Source organism: Pinus tabuliformis, chromosome 8 (assembly GCF_031772625.1).
Source record: "Pinus tabuliformis cultivar Carrire ecotype Pingquan chromosome 8, CPIR1, whole genome shotgun sequence".
NCBI classification, from domain to species: Eukaryota; Viridiplantae; Streptophyta; class Pinopsida; order Pinales; family Pinaceae; genus Pinus; species Pinus tabuliformis.
Window position 1 is genome coordinate 1,112,266,856 of NC_142294.1, and position 22,276 is coordinate 1,112,289,131.

At 42.7% G+C, this 22,276-nt stretch overlaps 1 protein-coding gene across 1 annotated transcript in view; it reads right to left on the reverse strand.

Moving 5' to 3' along the window:
* Positions 1-21,377, reverse strand: part of LOC149239239 (NAD-dependent malic enzyme, mitochondrial-like) — a 458,929-nt gene extending 437,552 nt beyond the window's left edge. Inside the window, exon 1 of the mRNA XM_089373356.1 lies at positions 20,902-21,377. Within this exon, the coding sequence (XP_089229482.1) occupies positions 20,902-21,096 (195 nt within the window). The 5' untranslated portion in view covers positions 21,097-21,377. The remainder of the gene's footprint in view (positions 1-20,901) is intronic.
* Between the last annotated feature and the right edge of the window lie 899 nt (positions 21,378-22,276).

Here is a 22,276-nt window from a genome sequence, read left to right on the forward strand (position 1 = left end):
AATCAGTGATTTAGATGACAATTGCATAACTAGTTGCCGACGGCCGTCAGTACACGTGAGACAGCTGCAGAACTAGTTGCAGTGACACGAGCAATGTGAATTGCCTAGTTGTAGGATGCAGGTGCAGTTCCAGCCAGAAGATTCTCAGAGCATAGCTACGCAGTCCAATTTCCAGTGCAGGAGGACAATGCAACTTGCCAGGAGAGAGCAAAGAGATTTCCCAAGGGAGATCAAGACTCAAAGGGAGTCTAGCTTCAGAGAGAGCAGCCCTATCGAAGCTAGCGCTTCAAGATCTGGGGAGATCAAACTCATTATTGCAGCAGCAGTATGACTAGATCAGAGTACAAAGTTGCAAATTTTTGGGCAAGGTCCATTGAAGAGCAGCAGTTGTTGCATATTACTTCTCATATGGATCAATACGTTTGCTACAAGGGCCTACAGTATTTCAGTAGCAGATGGATTAGTGTCAGCATGGGGCAGTCAGATCTTAAGGGACAGTTGCAGTCAGATGTTGAGGGGCGCAGAGCAGTTGCAGCACAAACAGTTACTTAGTGGATGGTGCAAAGGCTAGTTGCAGTCAAAGACTCAGGAAACAGATGCAGTCCAAGGACACAGTTGATACAGAGTTATATTTCTTTGTGGCAGTAGTTGTAGCAGTAGCAACAGCATGAGATCAGTTGCAATGGAGAGCAGAGTTGGCAGCAGCACAGGGGTTCAGTGCAGTGTCAGCAGCAGCATAGATGTAAAATGGTTCAGCTACAAAATGGCAAATGAATTAGAGTATATGCAGTAGTTGGTGGGTAGTGGCAGGTTATCACAATTGTCAGACATCAGCAACGTATGGGAGGATGTTATGAGATAGTAGAACACGTTCCTCGCTAAGAGGGAGTGTTAGTTTTTGTAGCATCGGACAGGTGTTCTAGTCTCGACTTTGATCAAAGAGGCTAAAGAACACAAAATCTCCAGAACCCAGAAAAAGTTCTAGAAGAAAACAGCTAGAGACGACTCAATTAAGTTAATTGTTCAATAATTAAATATTTCCTAAGTCTAACTTAGGAAAAGTGATTAATTAGCAATAATTAATTGAGAAAGGTGAGAATGCTCTAGAAACTCACACGGATTGAGTTTGCGATAATCTTAGTCGTTGATGGGGATCTAATCATGGTCATTGGTTCACCAACGAGAGATTATAAGAACAGGACAATGGGGATGGACAAAACACACCAGAAGTGTGAGTTCCTTGGCAAATCAAGCCACCCAGTTGCAGAGATTGAGCAAAGGGAGAGAAGTTCAAGCCAGAAGAGACGCAGGTGTAACTGCAGAGTAGCAATAGAGATTCCAGAGGAGATTTCCATTTCTAGAGAGGCAGCAGCAAGAGGCTAAGTTATTGCACTGGAGGCTACGCAAGGACTGCATAGGCAACTTCAGAGGGCAATTCGATTTGACTAAGGAGGAGGTCGATTCGGTTGCTAGAGGCTGAGATAATTTTCCAAAGAACCAAAGAATCACTTCCAGCAGCGACAACAAGCAAGACATCCTGATCAGAGGCAAATTCAGGCAGTGTGAGTTACAAGTTGCACAACACCTACGCAGGGATCTTGGATAGCCAAGTTCGAGTGGTCAATTTTCAATCGAATTGCTTGTGGAGAAGGGAAATTTTCCCTTAATAATTTTGGCTAGATTATTTCACTGAGGATCGCCAAGTTGGCATCCAGATTTGTACTCAGAATTTTCACTGCCGCATAATAATAATAAAACCCTCATCTGTTGCACTGGTTTTCCCACATTGGGCTTTTCCAGGGACATTTGTCCAAAAATAATAGTCTCAATTTTATTGTGTGTGTGCTCTATTTGCTCATTTCCTGTTTTATTTTCCGCAGTAATTTTATGGTGAAGAAATTGCAATGTGATTTATTCGTTATTTTGTCATAACAAAATAAACTGTTAATTAATCAGTTAGAAGAATAAATTCCAGTTGTTGCATTTCAAAGAATTTTTCACACAGTATCAAAGCAGTGTTGAAGACAGATCAAGAGCTCAAAAGGGAGAGGAGAAATTTTGCAGCTTCAGAGGGAGTCTCTCAACAAAATTTCTAGATCTGTGCAAAGGGCCGGCCAAGCAGTTCGAATTGTTGCGGAAGGGTTCGATTTCCAATTGGAGGTGCAGGAAAAGTTTGAGGTCGAAGAAAGATGTTACAAATGATCCTATGGAACCTATGGACCCTTTGGATCCTCCTCCATGTGATCCCCTTGCTCGAAAGAGATCACTTTGGCTTCGTGATAATATACAGGATGTTGAAAGACATGCCACTGCCAAAGGAACCTTTAGAGAAAGCTAGAAGCCATGTCGATACTGTAATGACCCACCTCTAATATAAGGAGCACAAGAATATTAGCATGCATACGATGCATGCATATGATAGCTACATATGCATGTATCGCATGCGTTGCACTAGTATATATTCTAAATTAGCTATAAATGTTCAATATCACGACACTCCTTCAAATAGAAGTTACACCCTTACCCATCACCACACATATTGCTTAGTATGTTAATAAGCAATACCCTAAGTAAATTCAATGATATAAATTTAAAGTATAAAGTAAATATGCTTATAAGAATAAATGTAAAATTTAAAGTCAATTATAAATATGGTTATATATTTATATATCCCATAATGTATAAAAGAAATAATAAGCTATATTAATAAATTGTCAAATGATAAATTAAATCAAATTATAGTACATACTATGGATCAAAGGTAATGATATAAAAATGAATTCTAAATTTTAAAGATAAACCAAGCACACATGTCAATATACCAAGTAAATATGACTACATGCTACAAAAGGATTGAAGGTGTCACCGGGTAAAAGAGTGGCGGATCCGCTAGTAGAGCAAGCAGTGACCGCCAAGGAGTAGATATACAGAGACAGAAGGGAGCACGAAAGAGGGAGGCGAGGTGGAGTTTGTTTGGGGAAACAGAAGATTTTGGGGAGTTTTACAAAGACGGGAATTTCTAACAGAGTCACAAATATTGAGCTTGATTGTTCTTGGAATTTTGGGCATGGGGGCCAGAAGATTTGTCTTCCGGATCTAGGGACCGTGCAAGTAGACCCCAGATAGGCTGGGAGATAAAGGGCTTTTGGTAACTGCAACAGCGGGAAAAATGATAGTCCAAAACACCTTCAACTAATTCCAGGTATTCTTCTGTAATTTAAATTTGTAAATTCCAATTACTGTCTAGTTAAAATTACACAATTAGGGCTTTACATTGTCTAGTTAAAATTGCACAGTCAGAGTACTACAGATACCAGGGATATGTTGTGGCTATGAGCTCCATCATACAAGCTAAACCACACACCTTTGAAGAAGAAATGAAAGAGCAGGTTTGGAAAGATGCTATGGCTGAAGAATACAAATCTATTATGAAGAATGATGTGTGGGAAGTTGTTCTAAGACCCAAAGGGAAGTCTATTGTGACTTCTAAGTGGTTGTACAAGATCAAGCATGGAGTTGATGGAAGTATTGAGAAATATAAGGTGAGGTTCATGGCTAGAGGTTTCTCCCAGAAAGAGGGAGAAGACTATGATGATATATTTGCACCTGTTGCCCGCTATACTACTATAAGGTCTATTGCTAGTCAAGGATGGACTCTTTACCAAATGGATGTGAAGACTGTCTCTTCATGGCATACTCCACGAATAAGTATATGTTGAGCAATCACAGGGATTTAATGTGAATGACCGGAAGACTCACATTTGCACGCTGAAGAAGGCGCTCTATGGATTGAAGCAAAGCCACTAGAACTCAGTATGCCTGTATTGATAGCTACTTGGTGAAGCTTCGATTTACAAGAAGCAATGCCAACCCGAACTTCTACTTCAAAATGGTCCAAGGTATGCCCCTTATTTTGGTTTTATATGTTGATGATTTATTCTTGACAAGTAGTGAGCCTCTGATGTTCGAGTGCAAGAGAGAGCTAGCCTCTGAATTTGAGATGAAAGACCTCGGGTTCATGCACAATTTCTTGGGCTTACAGGTGTGGAAAAGGCCCATTGAGATTTTCCTTTCTCAAGGAAAATATGTTGTGAAACTATTGGAAAGATTTGGAATGGTAGAATGCAAGTCCATGGCCACACCGATGGAGATGAACTTCAAGAAGTTATGTGGAGATGTTGTAGGACTTGACTTGGCGAATCCCTCTGAGTATTGATAGTTGATTGGGGCATTGATGTTCCTTGTGAACACCTGTCCAAACATATGTTTTGCAATTAACACTTTGAGTCAATTCATGATTGAGCCTCTTCATGCACACTGGGTTGCTGCCAAGCATGTGCTGAGATATTTGCATGGGACGATTAATCTTGGTCTAAGATATACTATTGGAGATGTGAGACTTCATGGGTACACTAAATTTGACTAGACCGGAAATGTTATTGACAAAAAGAGCACAACGGGGTGCTGCTTTAGTTTGGGTTCTACAATGATATCTTGGATGAGCAGGAAGCAAAAGTTTGTTGCTTTAAGCACGGTCGAGGCAAGAGTATATTGTTGCTAGCATGGCTAGCTACAAGGTATTATGGTTGAGGAAGCTCTTTGGAGAGTTGTTTGAGTAGGTTTTGGATACAACTGTGATATGTGATATATTACAACAACAAAGGTGGGATCCAATTGGCAGAGAATCCTATGTTTCATGACAAGTCCAAGCATATTGAGATCAGGTATCACTATATTCGAGACATGGTGCAGAGAGGAGCAGTAAGACTCCATCATATTTCGATTGATGAGCAGATAACAGACATACTCACCAAGGCTTTGCCGAAAGGGAAGTTCTTGGTCTTCAGAGAGAGGCTTGGACTGATGGATGTGACCCTCCCGGGTAAGGATCCCCTCTAATCGGTGACACTAAGCTATGCTCTTCCCCCTATCTGAGCTCCTAGGGTGAGGAATTGAGCCTTAGATCTCCTGGGGTTGAGGGAACTCTAGACAATAGGATAAAGTGTGATACTTACCCCTGTGGTAAGTCAATCTCGCTTATTGTCACTATAGGGAGTGTGTGTGATCCTTGTCATTTATGAAAAGTGGGTATCTCCCCCCTACCATCAAGTCTGGGTCTTGGCAGAGTATACCTCAGTTGGCATCCTACCCACAAGATGGGCTTGTTGGGATTGTTCCTCCCCATCTGGCCAATGGGTTAAGGTGACTTGAGATAAGGTGTGATCCTTACCCTTTATGGTAAGTAGTATCTCACTCAAGTGATGGGATGAAGGTGTTCCACCACTTGACTCTTGAGGGTCAAGATGGGAAGGATCAGTGGACAATAGGACAGAGTGTGATCCTTACCTCTCATGGTAAGTAGATCTCACCTACTATCACAGGTCAATAAGATAGAGTGTGATCCTTACCCTTGTGGTAAGTGGATCTCGTTTATTGTCCTTGGATATAGGGTGGTAGCTTGAGCTCCTCTATGATGATAATTCTTCTTCTTTAGATTCGAGAATGTTCAGAGATGAGCAGAGACGAGATATGACTTGATTCAGTAACGACAATGACGAGATTTTTGAGATGAGATTCATGATGCAGTCAGAAATTTCTCCCTAGCTAAGAGGGAGTATTAATTTGGCAAATCAAGGACAAATTCCCTCCTTTGAATAGCCTTCCTCATCAAGAAAGACCCCTCCTAGCTCTTGGAAGAATTTAATTTGGTTAAGGAAAATTTTAATTTTTAAAGTGAAACCCACAAGTACATAAAAGTACAAGTTGGCTTGGGCAAGTTGATTCGACCTCCTAAATCTCGTATAAGTAGACCTCATGTCACATCACCTCGAAGCATCATCAAATCTCCCCTCTTCTCTTTATTGGTTCATACAAGTCTGCAAATGGAGGTCCAAGCTCACACGTGTGAAGGGAAGGAGGCAATTTCTCATTTTTGTGTTGAATTTCTATTTGGGACAGTTTGACCAGTTATTGACCAACTTTGACTTTATATTTTGTTTTGTTTCGACTTGGAAAAATCCGATTTTGGAAGGCTAAATTGACTAGTGAAGAAACCGAATTTTTTTGGGCAGTTTGACTTGGGTTGACCGCAGGCCTTTCACTGAAGTTTGACGGCACGCATTCTCTCTCCTTTGATCGAACTTTTGAGGACTGTTTTGACTGAGATTTGATAGGCAAAGAAGGTTGATTTGTTTGACTGTTGATCGAGCTCATTTGGAGCATTGTTGAACATTGACTTTTGGACTAGTTTGGGCATCATTTGTTGTTGTTGACTTTGACAGAAATTGGAGATTTGATTTGCCGACCAGATTTGACTTTTGGGCTCATCTCTTAAATATTTGTTAGTTGATTGTTGGATAAGTCAAACATTTGACTATTTGTTGATAAATTGGCACACTGTATCTCTCTATTGAAAATTTGATGGAAATCTAATAGAAGAAGAATTTTGAAAGGGTTTCCCCCTTGTGGGGTTTTTCTCTGGCCTTTCACCAAGTCTTGTGTCTCTTGTTATTACTCTTGGTTTTCTTCTATTGTGCATTGGATTTATTATTCTATCTACAATTGCTTATTGTTACTGGGAGATTGAATTTATTGGATAAATTGATTGCTAATTAAAGAAGAATTGGAATAAATGATTGTGCTAAGCATAGAAAACTGGATAATTAACATGTTCCTAGTTCGCTCAACAATTTTGCTCCAAAGAATCCCACCGCCTAGTTCTAGCGAATGGTTTCCAAGTTTCCTATCCCTGTTCATGTCCTCGATGGAGGCCCCAAATCAATCTAAAAGGTTCAAGAATCACAGAAGTGATATGTCACCATAAATTTTTGCCACCGACTTGGATTTAGGCCCTCTGAATATATTCGACCTTCCACTTCAGCCATAGGAAGGATCTGTGCAAAGTATCTCAAGACCCCCATTTGGAGATTAAGCCTAGTTTCTCTCAAGATGTTGGCCTTCCTTTTTATATGCCTTCAAACCACAAATATACATTTATAATTGGCCTTTATCCACGTCAACAGTTTCGGTCTATAGCAATTTAGAACTTCACGTCTCCTCCGACCATAGTTACGAAACTCGCACCGTATTACAGGGTTCGAATCTGCGACATCAGATTCATGATATTTTACATATAGGTTACGGGGTGGTGGACTATAATTATACCTCCGAAAAATGCTTGATTAATTTCAGGAATCTGCAAACACTTCCAAAGGTCTCACGATGCCTCGAATTATCAACCCTTTCCTCATATGTGATGCTTCAGACTATGCGAACTACTCCACCTATGCAATTTACAGCACCGGGAAGTTGGGTGTTACGTCCCAAAATTTAGCTACAATTTGACACCAAACCAACTCACGCTTTGAAAACCGCAATCCAATCTAAGATTAACCTCAAAACCTGTCTTTTCCCAACCAGGACCCCTCGTCATATTAAGTTACTACGAACTTCGTTTCCTTTTTTTCTATTCAGTGTTAGGGTCTCGTTGTTACTTAAAATGTGTCTGCTTCAGAAGATTTATTTTTATTACCGTGCCAGAATCATAGATGAGACACGAACAATCTCGCTACCCTTCCAACTGATGCTTCTTGTGCTCAGGATGAAGGATCAACCCCAATAGAAAATTGTTGCCTTTCAGAGAGTAATCATGTGCCAGAATAAGCACCAACAAATAATTTCAATGACCTCCAGATTGTTTCCCTGTACCAAAGCAGAATAAGAAAAATAGAAAATATGTCAACTAAGGTGGAATCCTTCACCACCGAAATTGACAGGGGTAAAGGGATCTTAAATCCCTCAAAACCTCAAGCTCAAGAAAAACAGAGAAAAATTGATCCACACTTGATGCTCCCAAAATGAATTCATCTCTCTCATATTTATAGATTTCTTAGAGGGGGCTCTTCTTCTAAAATGATTGTTTGGGTTTCTTCGCCTAGCTTCCCCAAAAATTGCCCAACAGTGGGAATTTTGGGGGTTTTCCCCTTTATGGAGAACTGTAGCCTACAGGATTTGATAGGATATTTCGTCTCGTAGACAATTAATTTCCCAAGAACATTACAGTTCCATACATGTCTACAGAGTATATTCGTGCAATTACAAGTTGTCTGTGACATCCCTGTGCTACCACTGCCTATTCTAATGATAATTGTGACTATCACACCAACATGGAGAGACACACAACTGGCTGAACCTCTGATTAAATATCAGACAATTATCAATTAAAATTAATTAATTAATACAATTGATGAAGGGACTTGGTCTAAGGAAAACTTGCTTGCTCACCTGTTTGAAAAGCCATGACCCATAACCAGTCGAATTAAAGTTGCAATTGCTTGCAACCGAGAGAAGCCATTGTCTGACAAGTTTAATGTGATGTGATTAGGGTTAAACTGAGTTGGCAGAGCCACCGATAGCAATGATGTGTTTGGACTGGGGCGGTGGAAGGGCAGGCGATGCCCATTCCCCTTTTTCCTCTCACAGATCAAAGAAACAACTATCAAGGGAGAGAACATTCGGGAGAAGCCAAGACAAGGTTCTCTCGAAGGTCCAAAGAGATGCTCTCAAAGAGACACGCAGAGAAGAAAAAGGCGGTGCTCTCTCTCAAAAAAAAACAAGAACAAGCACTGAGGAGGATATATACATCCTCATAGTGGAGGACACAAGAGCTCTCACACTACCTCTCACACGTGCTAGTTCAATTGGGCTTTTATATTTTTTTGGGTTCTGTGGGGGAGAACAGAGTGCATACAAGGCAGATTGTTGGGCAATGTGAAGTGGTACAGCTTAACGTGGCAATGTTGGAGTTGAGTCCATACCATGTGATCCTGGGTCATGACCCTCGTGGCTATGTTTAAAATCATTGAGCCCTTGTCTAAGCCTGTGAGGATTGCATAAAGTTCAGTGAATGAATGGACCACTCAATGCTTACTGTTGAGTTGATGAACCATTGAAATAGTGGACTCCATCTCCTGACTACTTGACCACTTCATTGGTGTGAAATTATCCCCTGTGCAAGCATCCCCTCAAACTCTGAATCTAACTCAGGGGTCGTCAGATGTAAAAGAGAGATTTCGATGTAGTTGGCCTATGGTTGGGTGGAGAGTGGAAGTCCCTCCAATTGCCTGTGAATCTAACTCATTCAAATTAGTAGAAGGGCTTATGCACATCTGAGGGCAGAATTCCTAGTTCCATTCAGCAATTAGCAACATAAATTGTTGGAGGAGGGTGCAATTTACACCAGGACCATTTCCACCACTTAGGTCCATGAGATATTTATGGATTTTACTAGAGCAGGTGTGGAGAGCCTACATTTAATTTTGCAGAATTTTTGGAGTAGATTTGAGGGCCAAAATCTCAATTCACCTACAGTAGCAGTGGCAATAATTTTCTGGGCTAGCGCAGAATCATGGTGGGGAGCTCATCTGACATTTGGGCAGCTTGATCATCACCTGGGTTTGGATTTGCTTGTTGTAGCAAGCCCAAGTTCCTCTTTCATACTCATTTGTACTCTATTTGCTCGGAAATAAATAAAATGGCTCAGAGTTTTGGTGCATTTCCTCTTGTGTTGTGATTTCCTACGTATGTGTTGAATTTCCTAGTTGTTGTTATAGTGCATGTTTTTGTTATTCACTTAATATTTCCATTAGGAATATTACATGCTTGGGCTTTGTCTTCATAGGCTCTGATACCATGTTAAAGTTAGATAACAACGGTATGTTCTATGCTTCGCACAATTACTTCAATGTACTTTTAAGCAGCCCAATGACAATTTCCAAATTAGTTTCCAATAGCAATCACATTAACCATAAATCATATTGAAAGTAACGATAGATAGAACATAAAATAAAAACGCAGAAACAAGCCAAGACAAGAGGACATCAAATTTGGCGGATGCCAAGGAAAAACCCCAATGTGGGGAAACCCTCTTATCAATTCTTCTTATTATTATATCAAATGTTCAGCACAGAGAGAGAGTACAAAAGTCAAAATTGACTTGCCAAATCAATGTCAAAACAACCCTGTCAAACTCAGCCCTAACCAGAAAGTCAAAGATAGTCAACGCAACAATCAAACAGTGCACTTGGAGCTTGGTCAAACCCAGTCAAATTCGGCCTTCCTTGCTAGTCAAAGTCAGCCCAAAACAATCCTTCAAAGTCCAATCAAATTCGGTCAAAGGAGAGAGAAAGTCTGTTGTAATTTTATGTGGTCAAAGTTGCAGTCAACCCTGAAGTCAACATTGGTCAAAGTGCCCAAATTTTCTTGATTTTTGTGCCCAGCAATGCGACCTAGAGAAACAGAAATAATCCTCCAAAAATCGCAGTCAAAACTGGTCAAAGTGTTTGTAATGTTCCTAACTAGGAAATTAAGTGATAAACAAAGCAAGCAGACAATCTAGCAATCAGAAATGAGAAATAATCATTATACACCCATGCAAAAACTGGAAATAGAGAACTTTTGAGCCATTTTATTAAATCATCATGTGCAAATACAACAGTGAATGGAATGGTGCACCTGGGCTTGTCTCCAAGGGCAATTGCAACAAAACCCGGGAGAGCAAATGATGATCTAAGGATTGCCCAAGTGCTGCTCCAGAAACTATGTTGTCTGCTGGAAAGGAAATGTTGGAATCACTGCTTCCCATGCTCAGAAAATTATGAAACTTTAGCTCCCTGATCCTCAGCAAAAATCCACCAAAACCTAAGAAGGGTTTGGCCTAGTTCAGACTCCTAAAGTTCGACCCCCAAGGAGCCCTTCCTCCTGTTCAAGCTGGCAAACTCGACCTATCTAAATGATATTGGGAAAGCTCTCCAAAACTGTCCCAAATCACCGAGATGTGATCTCCTATGGATTTCCTTCCTTCCCGGATGTGATCCTGGTGTTGTGGCTCTCTCCCTCAATGCCCACGTGATGCCCAGTCTGGCCCTCTGCGCAGTCCTCCAAGGCTGAGTTTCGAACTACCCAATTGTTGCATCCACCAACTCCAAAACTCCTCCCCAAGGCTGACCTCCTGATATCCTTGAACTCTCCAAGTTTCTCTGGCAAGTGCTAGCCCAATAAAGCTCTGATCACACCTACGTGTTCCCTACTCTCCTGGCCTAGAAATACGCATTGTTGGTTTGTGGCTGAGTGTGTTGGCTATGAATCTTCCCTGGTGATCCTCAAGGTGCTCTGAAAATGCCTTCCTAGGGTGGCACTCGTAGTCCCCCGAAGGTAAGGTTGAATCTCTCGCTTGAGAGAATCGTGGCTAAGCAGCTCGAGCAAACAGTCAAGTGATTTCGATATGCAAGCATGAATGAATGCCCAAGTGAGGAGCTCTTCCTCCTTATGACATCGTGGGCCTCCCTTTTCCTCGTGTGGGACCCTCCAACAACCACACGATTTCCCTCCAAGGCAATTTGAATTGCCCCCATGCGTTTTCCCACGTGGGTGGCCCCCACCTTCCACTAGCAAATTAATCCAACCTTCATTTCTCCTAAGTCCCTAAGTCAAAATTGCTTGGGTCCTTTACTTAACAAAATTTGTACAAAATTGGGGAGAGACAAAAACCTGTTACAAATTCATTTGGGAAGGGACATGACAGTCCTCCCCTCCCAAATGTTGCTTGCCCTCAAGCAACTTCAGTGTTGGGTGCTCCAGAATGTGCTCACCCTCCCAAGTGGCATCCTCATCCGACAAGTTCCTCCAATGCACCAAAAACTCCCTAATGGTCCTACTCCTCAACTTCCTCTCCCATCTCTCCAAAATGGCCTCAGGCTCCAAAACCAGATGACCCTCATCATCCAATGGGGGTAACTCCACTGTTGTTGTCACTTGTTGTCCCAACACCTTTTTATGGCATGAGACATGAAATATGTTGTGAATCCTGCTCCCCAGAGGCAGCTCCAACTCATAGGCCACCTCCCCAAATCGCCTGACTATCCCGGTATGGCCCATAGAAACAAGGTTGTAGCTTCTTGGCCCCCTTTTGCTTCAAGGCAGACTGCCTGTATGGCTGTAATTGGAGGTACACCAAATCCCCCTCCTTGAAATGTCTCTCGGTTTGGTGCCTATTTGCGTACATTTTCTGTTGGTTCTGCGTTGTCACTGAGTTATCCTTGAGAGCCTTGACGATATCTTGGATCCAACCTTTGGCCTTTGGGGCCCGGCTATCTCCAAAAACAACGTCAGCAAAAGACAATGCATCATAACCATACAAGGCGCGGAAACGAGTCATACCGATGGACATGTGATGGGTGGTGTTGTAGCAATATTCGCCCAAATGCAGCCACCGAATCCAAGCCCTCTGCTGCCCAGTCACGTAGTTCCTCAGGTACCCCTCCAGCCACTAATTAACTCGCTCGGCCTGGCCATCTATCTGGGGTGGTAGCTCGTGCTAGGGGTGAGCTCAGTACCAACCAACCTGAAGAGCTCCTGCCAGAAGCCTCCCATGAACCTACTATCCTTGTCACTCACTATGTTCTTAGGAAGCTCGTGTAACCAGAAGATCTCCCTAAAGAACATCTCTACAACCTGTGAAGCCGAATACCTGATAGGGATGGCAAAGAAGTTGGCATACTTGGTCAACCGGTCAACTACTACATAGATGCAATCCTTGCCCTATACTATGGGGAGCCTCGTGATGAAGTCCATGGAGATACTCTCCCATTTCCCCTCGGGGATGGGGAGCGATTGTAATAATCCTACAAGATGAATCAGCTCCCCTTTGTTCCTCTGACATGCCTCACACTCCTGTACATGCCTCAACACGTCCCCCTTGAGGCCCTTCCATGTGAAACACTCCCTGACTACCATGTATGTTTTCCTGAACCCCTGATGCCCTGACAATGGCGAGTCATGTGCTACTTGGAGCACTCTCTCCCTCAACTGCGAGTTGGGAACCAGAAATATGCGCCCCTTGTAGTAGATGACCTCATCCATCACCCGGTAGCACTCATCTACGTGGGTACCCTCCAGAATCTCACATGCCCTCCTGTCCTTAGAATACTCAACCAATAACTGGGCCTTCCAATCATGGCAAATGCTCATGAGTGATAGGCCTGCAGGTCTCCGGATAGGGCATCAGCCACCACATTGTGTTTCCCCCGCACATACTCTATGTCGAAATCATAGGCCTGCACCTTGCTGACCCATCTTTGTTGTCTGTCGTTGAGGCCCTGCTACCCCATGAAGTGACGAAGACTGTTGTGATCAGTCTTCACCCGGAACCTGTTACCCACCAAATACTGTCGGAACTTGGCCAAGGCATGCATAATGGCCAGCATCTCCTTGTCATATATAGAATATGACCTCTCATGGGGTAAGAGCTTCTGACTCTTGAAAGCAATGGGGTGCCCATCCTGAGATAGTACTGCTCCAACTCCCTCCTTGGATGCATCACACTCCACGGTGAAGGGCTGGGAGAAGTCTAGAAGTGCCAAAATTGGACAACTGCTCATCACCTCCTTGAGGCGGTCAAAAGTTGTTTGTGCCCCATCTGTCCATGCGAAAGCCCCTCTCTTTGTCAAATCCGTGAGGGGAGCTGCCAACTACGAAAATCCCTTGACGAACTTCCGGTAATATGTGCAGATGCCCAAGAAGCCCCTCAGCGCTGTCACATCTCTGGGTACTGGCCAATCATGAATAGCTCGTATCTTCTCCTCATGGACCTTCACCCCATCTGCGCCAATGATATGCCCCAAGTAGAGCATCTCAGTCAGGCCAAACTCACACTTGGACAACTTGGCATAGAACTGTTGTTCCTCCAAAATACGCAACACCTCCTCCAAGTGTTGGAGATGCTCCTCCCAAGTCCTGTTGTATATCAAGATGTCATCGAAGAAAACCAATACAAACCTCCTCAACTACCTCCAGAACACATGGTTCATACATGACTGAAAGGTAGCCGGGTCGTTGGTCAACGAAAATGGCATGACCAGGAACTCAAAGTGCCCATAATCCCTCACTTTGATCTGATGGTACCCCGAACGTAGATCTATCTTAGAGAAGTACTTGGCTCCTCTAAGCTCATCCATCAACTCATCGATGCGGGGTATGGGGTACCGGTTCTTCAATGTCTTCCTGTTGAGGGCCTGGTAATCAATGCACATGTGCAAGGTTCCATCCTTCTTCTTCACCAGCACCACTGAAGAAGCAAAGGGACTGGAACTTGGCTTGATGTGGCCCAATGCCAACAATTCCTTGATGGCCCGCTCAATCTCGTCCTTATAGGGATTAGGAGCCTGCCCACCAAGCTCCAACTCGATGGTGTGCTCGAATCCCCTATCTGGTGGTTGCGCTGGTGGGATATCTCCAAAGACCACTGAGTACCTGTCCAACAAAGCTTGTATGTTTGGAGGTGGTGGTTGGGCCTACCCTCCAACCTCTAAAACCCTCAGCTCCACTGCCTATGCTAGGTCTCCATGTCGCATATCTGCCTCCTTCCTATGCGCTGAGACTCTCTATGGTGGGTACGAATGCATGCCTCTAAGAACCACCGATTTGCCATCCGAGCCAGTGAATTCCATCTCCAGTTTCTTCCAATCAGTGGCAACTCGCCCAAGGGAGTACAGCCACTGGAAACCCATCACCACGTTGGTGTCTGGCACATCGACCACAAAGAAATGGTCCGTCATAGAGTAGTTCCCCATGGCTACTGTCAAGGCAGGCACATACCGAGTGCACTGCATGGCACGGTCACCCAGCAACAAGACTGAAAAACCTCAAACTCGGTCATGGTGAGGCCCCTCCTCTAAACCAACTAGGCATCTATGAAGTTGTGGGTAGCCCCACTGTCAACTAAGACTGACACCCGCTGCCCCTGTATCATGCCTCCAATCATCAATGTCAGAAATTTGGGAACCCCGCATAAAGAAGCAAAGGACTCCCCTGAATGGGGCAAAGGATGCCCCCCCTATGGAGGTGGTGATGGTGGTCCCCTCTCTGTTGGACTCTCACCGTTTCCCATACCACACTCCTGCTCCACCTCGTCTTCCTGGTCACTATCTGAGAAGACCTCAATGTAATGTGCTTTGCCAGCAGTGCCCAGGGCTCCCGACAAGTAAAGCACAACTTCCTCCTCCTGAGGTCCTTTCGTGTCTCATCATCTAGCTGCCCCCGTCCCTGGGTGGTTCTCTAAGGTGGGGGTCTAGTGTCATTCCCCTTCTGAGGGTAGGGGGTACGTGCAGGAAACGGTGCTCGTGTCTTGGGGATGGCCCCTGTAAACCTCTGGTACACATAACTGCTTCCTGTAGCGTGGAGGATCTGCGTGACTTCACCAGTCCATGCAAGGGCTTGAGTAAGCCCTCTATGAGGGTGTATACCCTCCAAGCATCTTATAGGTCTAGCACCATTACTGAAACTCTTAGGAACTTTGATATGTATTGTTCTGAGTTGCCTGTTTGTCGAAGTTGGGTTAGCTCCCTGAAGTGAGCCTCTGGATCCCTCTGGTCAAAGCGCTCCACCACCCTCCTGATGAAATCCTCATATGAAGTCACATTGGCATGTCTAAGCCATGAAACCACTAGTCGTGGGCTTCCCCCTCCATGTGTAGCGTGGCCATATTGATGGCTTCTAGCTCCGTCATCCGGTTAAGCTGGAAATAAGTGTCCATCTTCTCAACCCAGGCCCGAGCAGTGCACTTGGCAGTGCCATCGTACGTGGGGAAGTACATCCTCCCTATCGTCCTCTGCAACTCATAGCTCTGCGTGCCCTATCCTCCATAACCCTTGCTCTTCTCATTTTGCTTGAGCTTGCAGAAATCTCTAAAAGAGAGTGCTTCCCTGAAGTCTACACTCATGGACTGCCATTCTCTGAAGTGTTCTCCCATCTGTGAAGGGTCTTCGGCCCCTGCTAGTTCAACCTATGCCAAAGGCACGAAAGAGGGCAATGTGGCTCGAGTTGGCCCACTCGTTGATGGAGGTTGTGCTGCAAGTGAAGGATGATCGAATTGTTGAGAGGCCCCCGAAGTTTCCCCAAATAGAAATCCCCTAGGAGTGGTTCTCTCCCAGTTCTGCATTTTAATCTCCTATAGCATTTCCTTCTACCCCTTTTCTAGATCATTCAGAGCCTTCAAGAGGCTATCAAAAGCCATCTCCTCCCTGCTCTTGGGCTCTCCCATGTCTTCCTCTGCTACTAATGCCTTTCCCCTATCCTCAGTGTCTGGAGTGATCTCCATCTCTCTTTTTCTGCTTCGTACCTCTATCTCCTGTATGTAATATTTTGCTGGTCCCCTTCTCTCATAGGAGAAACTCCCCACGGCTGGGCCAAGACCTAGGCTCTGATACCACTGTAATGTTCCTAACTAGGAAATTAAGTGATAAACAAAGCAAGCAGACAATCCAGCAATCAGATATGAGAAATAATCATTATACACCCATGAAAACGCTAGAAATAGAGAACTTTTGAGCCATTTTATTAAATCATCATGGGCAAATACAACAATGAATGGAATGGTGCACCTAGGCTTGTCTCCAAGGACAAGCGTGACAAAACCCAGGTGAGAAAATGATGATCTAAGGGTTGCCCAACTGCTGCTCCAGAAACTGATCTACACTGCCTAAAAATTGTGTTGTTTACTGGAAAGGAAATGTCAGAATCATTGCTTCTGGTGCTCATAAAATTATGAAATTTCAGCTCCCTAATCCTCAGCAAAAACCCACCAAAACCCAGGAAGGGTTTGGCCTAGTTCAAACTCCTAAAATTCGACCCCCAAGGAGTCCGTCCTCCTGCTCAAGCTGGCAAACTCGACCTGTCTGAATGTTGTTGGGAAAGCTCTCCAAAACTACCCCAAATCACCGAGATGTGATCCCTTATGAATTTCCTTCCTTCCCGGATGTGATCCTAGTGTTGTGGCTCTCTCCCTCAATGCCCACGTGATGCCCAGTCTGGCCCTCTACGCAGTCCTCCAAGGCTGAGTTTTGAATTGCCCAATTGCCGCATCCACCAGCTCCAAAACTTCTCCCCAAAGCTGACCTCCTGATATCCTTGAACTCTCCAAGTTTCTCTGGCAAGTGCCAGCCCAATAAAGCTTTGATCACAACTACGTGTTCCCTTCTCTAGTGGCCCAGAAATACGCACTGTTGGTTTGTCACTGAGTGTGTTGCCTATGAATCTTTCCTGGTGCTCCTCAAGGTGCTCTGAAAATGCCTTCCTAGGGTGGCACTCATAGTCCCCTGAAGGTAAGGTTGAATCTCTCGCTTGAGAGATTCGTGGCTAAGCAGCCAGTTGACTCAACTAAGCAGCTCGAGCAAACGGTCAAGTGATTTCGATATGCAAGTATGAACGAATGCCCAAGTGAGGAGCTCTTCCTCCTTATGATTTCGTGGGCCTCCCTTTTCCTCATGTGGGCCCCTCCAACATCCACACGATTTCCCTCCAAGGCAATTCGAATTGCCCCCATGCGTTTTCCCATGTGGGTGGCCCCCACCTTCCACTAGCAAATTAATCTAGCCTTCATTTCTCCGAAGTCCCTAAGTCAAAAATTGCTTGGGTCCTTTACTTAACAAAATTTGTACAAAATTGGGGAGAGACAAAAACTTGTTACAAATTCATTTGGGAAGGGGCATGACAGAGTCCCTGGTCAATGCTGGTCAAACTTGGTCAACTCCTAAAATTTTCGGCCTTGCAACTCTATCCAGAAATTCGACCTCCTTGTGCCACGCATGTGAGAGAGAGAGAATGCCCAATAGTTGTGCGAACCAATGAGAGAAGGAGAGAGAAGATTGTGTGAGTGATGATGATGCCAAATGAGGTGAGAGGTCACTTGTATTTATACAAGTCATTGAGGGTGAAGTGACACGTCCATTGGGCTTCATGAGCCTACATGATGATGTGGTCGACCTGAATAATCTGCACATGTGTGGGCATAAATTCAAACACTTTTGCTTGTCCAAATTAGATGATCTTTAGATCAATTTTGGTCCTCTCAAAAAGAGGAATTTAATGCAATCATCATCTCCATCAAATGAGCTGCCCCAAGGTGGCATTTGGCCCTAGTTGCCAATTTTAATAGACATTCTCCTGAGAAGCTAGAAGGACTTGGCTGGATCATGCTGATTTGACCAAAAGAGATTGATACGTTTACCTAAAAAGCCAAAAGGACTTCGTGGAGTGATGTTGATTTGGCCAAAGGTAAATGGCCAAGGAGTCACATTGCCTACTCCAAAATAGAGTGATCTATAGATGCACATGTGAGGAGTCAACGTTGCCTACTCCAAGATGGAGTGATCTTCATACATGCATCAACATAGCAAGCTCGTGAACTTTTCTTATGGAGGAGAAATTCTAGCTAAGGCCATCTCTTGAGAAGCCATGCTAATTTGGCTAGGCCATGATGATTTGACCAGGGAAGATGGATACATTCACCTAGCTGGGCCATGCTGATTTGGCCAGGGGTGAATGGCCCAGGGGCAAACTTTCTCCTAAGAAGGAAATGCTAATTTGGTTGTGTCATGTTGATTGGACCAGGGGAGTAGGATACATTTACCTGAGAAGCCATGTTGATTTGGCTAGGCCATGCTGATTTGGCCAGGGGGAGATGGCCCAGGTTACTCACATTGCCTACTCTAGGATGGAGTGATCTATATCTATAGATGTGCATGTGAGGAGACACTACATCAACATAGCAAGCTCATGAATTTTTCTTGTGGAGGAGAAATTTCAGCTAAGGGGAAATATGTTTGCAGCTAAAGGAGAATACCTCCCTCACTAAGAGGGAGTGTTGATTTTTTGTAGTATCAGGGGGTATTCCCGCATGGCAAAAGGGGTCTCCAAGTCGGCCTAGAAAAATTAAAATAAAATTTATTTTTGGAGTGGTAAACCCAAGAAGTCAAGCCGGCCCAGCCAAATGAAATGATGCGTCATTTTGCCACATTCGACAAGTATAAATAGATGATGTGACATTTATTTTCACCACCAAGCAAGAGCAATTCATCTTCTCTCTCATCATCATCTTGTCTCTCTTGGACAGTCACACATGTGAGAAGAAGAAGGTCGAGTTTGACTGAAGTTGACTGATCTGTTTTTGACCAAGTCTTGGAGGCCACACGTGTGAATCTGTTTGACCATTGACCAGGCTGAAAGGTTGACTGCAGTACAGATTTTACCAAAATATGGATTTGACCGCAGGCCAAAGTTTGACTGTTTGACCAGCATTGACTAGCTGTTGTTTGACCAGGTTTGACTGGTATTTGGACTTGTATATTGGCACAGATTTCTAGACAAATCACTGGTTTGTAAACTTTGCTGAAGAATAATTTCTCCGAAAGAAATGTTGTTGGGTTTTCTCCCAAGGTTGGGTTTCCTAGGGTCAAATTATTGTCTGTATTGTGCATGGCTGTCTTTCTAGGATCTTTACTCTTTCTGTTCTATCTACAGTTGAGGATTTTCTGAAGTGTAATTATTCAATGATAGCAGTGGCATAAATATTTGTTGAAAATCATTAGGAAGTAACTACCTGACAGAAAATTGTATCTACTGGACACTTGCTTTAGAATTTCAACAACCTAGGCTTTGAAATATTTACATAGGGATCACTCTATGTGAATAGGAACTTGGAAGTCATTGTTGTTCCATACAAAGTCCTACTCCTAACAGATGTCACTAGAAGATCAAAGCATCGTTCTCTGAGATTCCCTAAAATGATAGGTTGGCTAAGAAGATGAAGAAAGCAGATTGCAACAGCTATATCACACCTTGATGATCTTTCAGTTAAGTTTGATCTTTTATATTGGTCTCTGACTCTGTGTAGCAGTTCTTTTTCTTTTATCCATTTTTGCAGATATAATTTATCTTGTTTCTAAGAGCTTCTCGGTGCCTAAGTAGGCATAAATGAAGGGTGCTCTTTTTTTGGATGAACCTTCACAATCACGTTAACTATTAATTTGACAAGATGCTTCTTATGTGCGACAAACATGATCTTCACCATTTTGAGAGTATTACAATGGAATGTAGCCAGCTTACAACTCTCTAGAAAGATCCCTTTGGCTGAAATCCATCGGTCGGGATCTCTGTTATGTCAAATTCTCCCAGGACTTGCACCTGGTGTCAAATGCAGGAAACAGCCCGCTTGCACAAGTGAGATGCCCTACGTGGGGTGAAATATGTAGATGCTGTATTTGAACCTTGGTGGAGGTTTGAAACACCACAACTTTACCAACTAACCAAGACCCTGTCGACCAATCACCTTACCGTTTATGGTATCATAAAGGAATTATTCAACTCTTTGCAAAAGAAAAAGGAATTCCTATAGTTTTACAGTTTCATATACCACTTGGATATTATGCCTGTTGCGTATGTATCCCAGAGTGTTCAACATTACCTCAACCACCCATAGATGCATGTGCATCCAAGTTACAGTGCATATGTCTTGGTCGGTGGAATTGGGTCACGAAAATTGAAAACTACAACAGCAATTAGCACCCCTGCCTCCCCCCATCTAAAATCACAGTTTGCTTCGCTTACATGATGGATTGATTTCTTGTTTTGTTATGCTTTTTGTTGCATTGTTCTGCGTGGTACATACTACAGGACATCTTTGCCCTTATTCTTGTTTTACCTTACTCAGCTCAGAGATGCGTTAATTAGTCTGGTGATGCATTCATTCTACTTGATTTAATGTGCCGTGCAATAGATTGATTTTGATTAGCAATGACCATTGTAAGAATTCCTTTTTATCAGGCAGAAGGATGCATAAATCTTCCATTTCCCCCTTATTTCCTCAAGTAAATTCAAGTTTTCTCAAGTAAATTCGAGTCATAACGTAGATCACCTTAGATTCAATGTTTTAGTAGATACCAGATATCCATGACTAATGCACAGTATTTCATGAATCGTTTGATATAGAAAGATATGTAATCAGTAAAATTTAAAACGTAAATACAGAATGTGAAATCATAGAGATCTGGAAAGGAAAGGCTAGCGGACCTTGTTAAACCAGGGATCGTGGAGAATGTCGAGGCCGCGCTTGTGGACAATAGTGGGGCGAGTGGCCTCAGTCATCATAGGCCGCCTGCTAATGCGACCAGCAGCATCATCAGTGAAGAAAGGAGGCAGAAGCCATGTCTGCAACCTTCCAGTGGCAGTTGAAAAGTTTCTCCTTGTTCTTATTAACTGGGCCATAATTCCACTCAAATGCAAGGATCGCGAGCTCTGGCTACAGCAAAACTGAACTGAACTCCTTTCTTGATCCCAAAAGGTGTGTGTCTAACGAATTCAGAACAGTGGAACGAAGAAGAGAGAGGTCGGAAGGAGCACTAAATGCAGAGTTTCATATGTCCCACGATCACCACATATCACGTTAATGGTCCCTCCACACGGTATAAACAATTCAATGATTATGGATCCAATGAATGTAGGAGTCCATGATTTGCGCTTTACTGAGAAAGCTATACAGGGCTCAAAAGTCACCAAAGTCAGGGTTCAACTAGACATCCGAAGATAAAATAGGGTCCCAAAATAGAGTAAGGTTTTAATTAATCAATAAAGTTAGAGTAAGGTTTTAATTAATCAATAAAGTGAGAGTGAAAGCTATGCTACCATTAACGAGGCGAAGGGATACTGAAAATAAAAACAAAACAAGCTCCAAACCTTTGGAGGTTAAAGTGTTATTACCAAAGCTGTATCTTTACTGCATGAAAGATAAAGATTCCTAATTTTAGCATTGAAGAGCATGCCTGAAAATTTAAAAGTCAAATTCAAACCAAATAAATTTCCAAATTCAAACCAAACCTTAATTTTCAAAGTCAAACCAGAGATGAAAGTTTTATTTTATTGTGGAAAAACATTTTTGGAAATTTAGTAACTTCACAATCTCTAAATAGTAAGTTCTAAAATGGAAAAGTTTTATTATAAATTATTTTATTCGGTTAGTAATTATGGATATTGTTTATATTTATTAAATTATAATTAGGTTGATAGATGTATTGAAATAGGGTAGATTTATCTTTTATATTTAAATTTTTATTTTATGCTTATAAATAAAAATATATTATTTTTTTTTTTTCTTTTTCATTTTAATGAATAATATTTCAAATATTAACTAGTTTGTATTTTGAAATCTATGTTTAATTTTTCACATTTACTTAATACAATTATGAAATTACCATGAAAATTATTAAATAAGAGTCACCTCGTGGCATGTCACTGCTTACTTGTATACATGATTTGTGTGCATGTAGTTTTTAGTTTATTTAATTAAAATGTTATGTGTGAAGAAGAAGATGAACTTATAGCTCAAGTTCTTATATACAAAGAAATTTTAGGCCTAACTAATTGTTAAAAGCAAAAGATAAAATAAGGC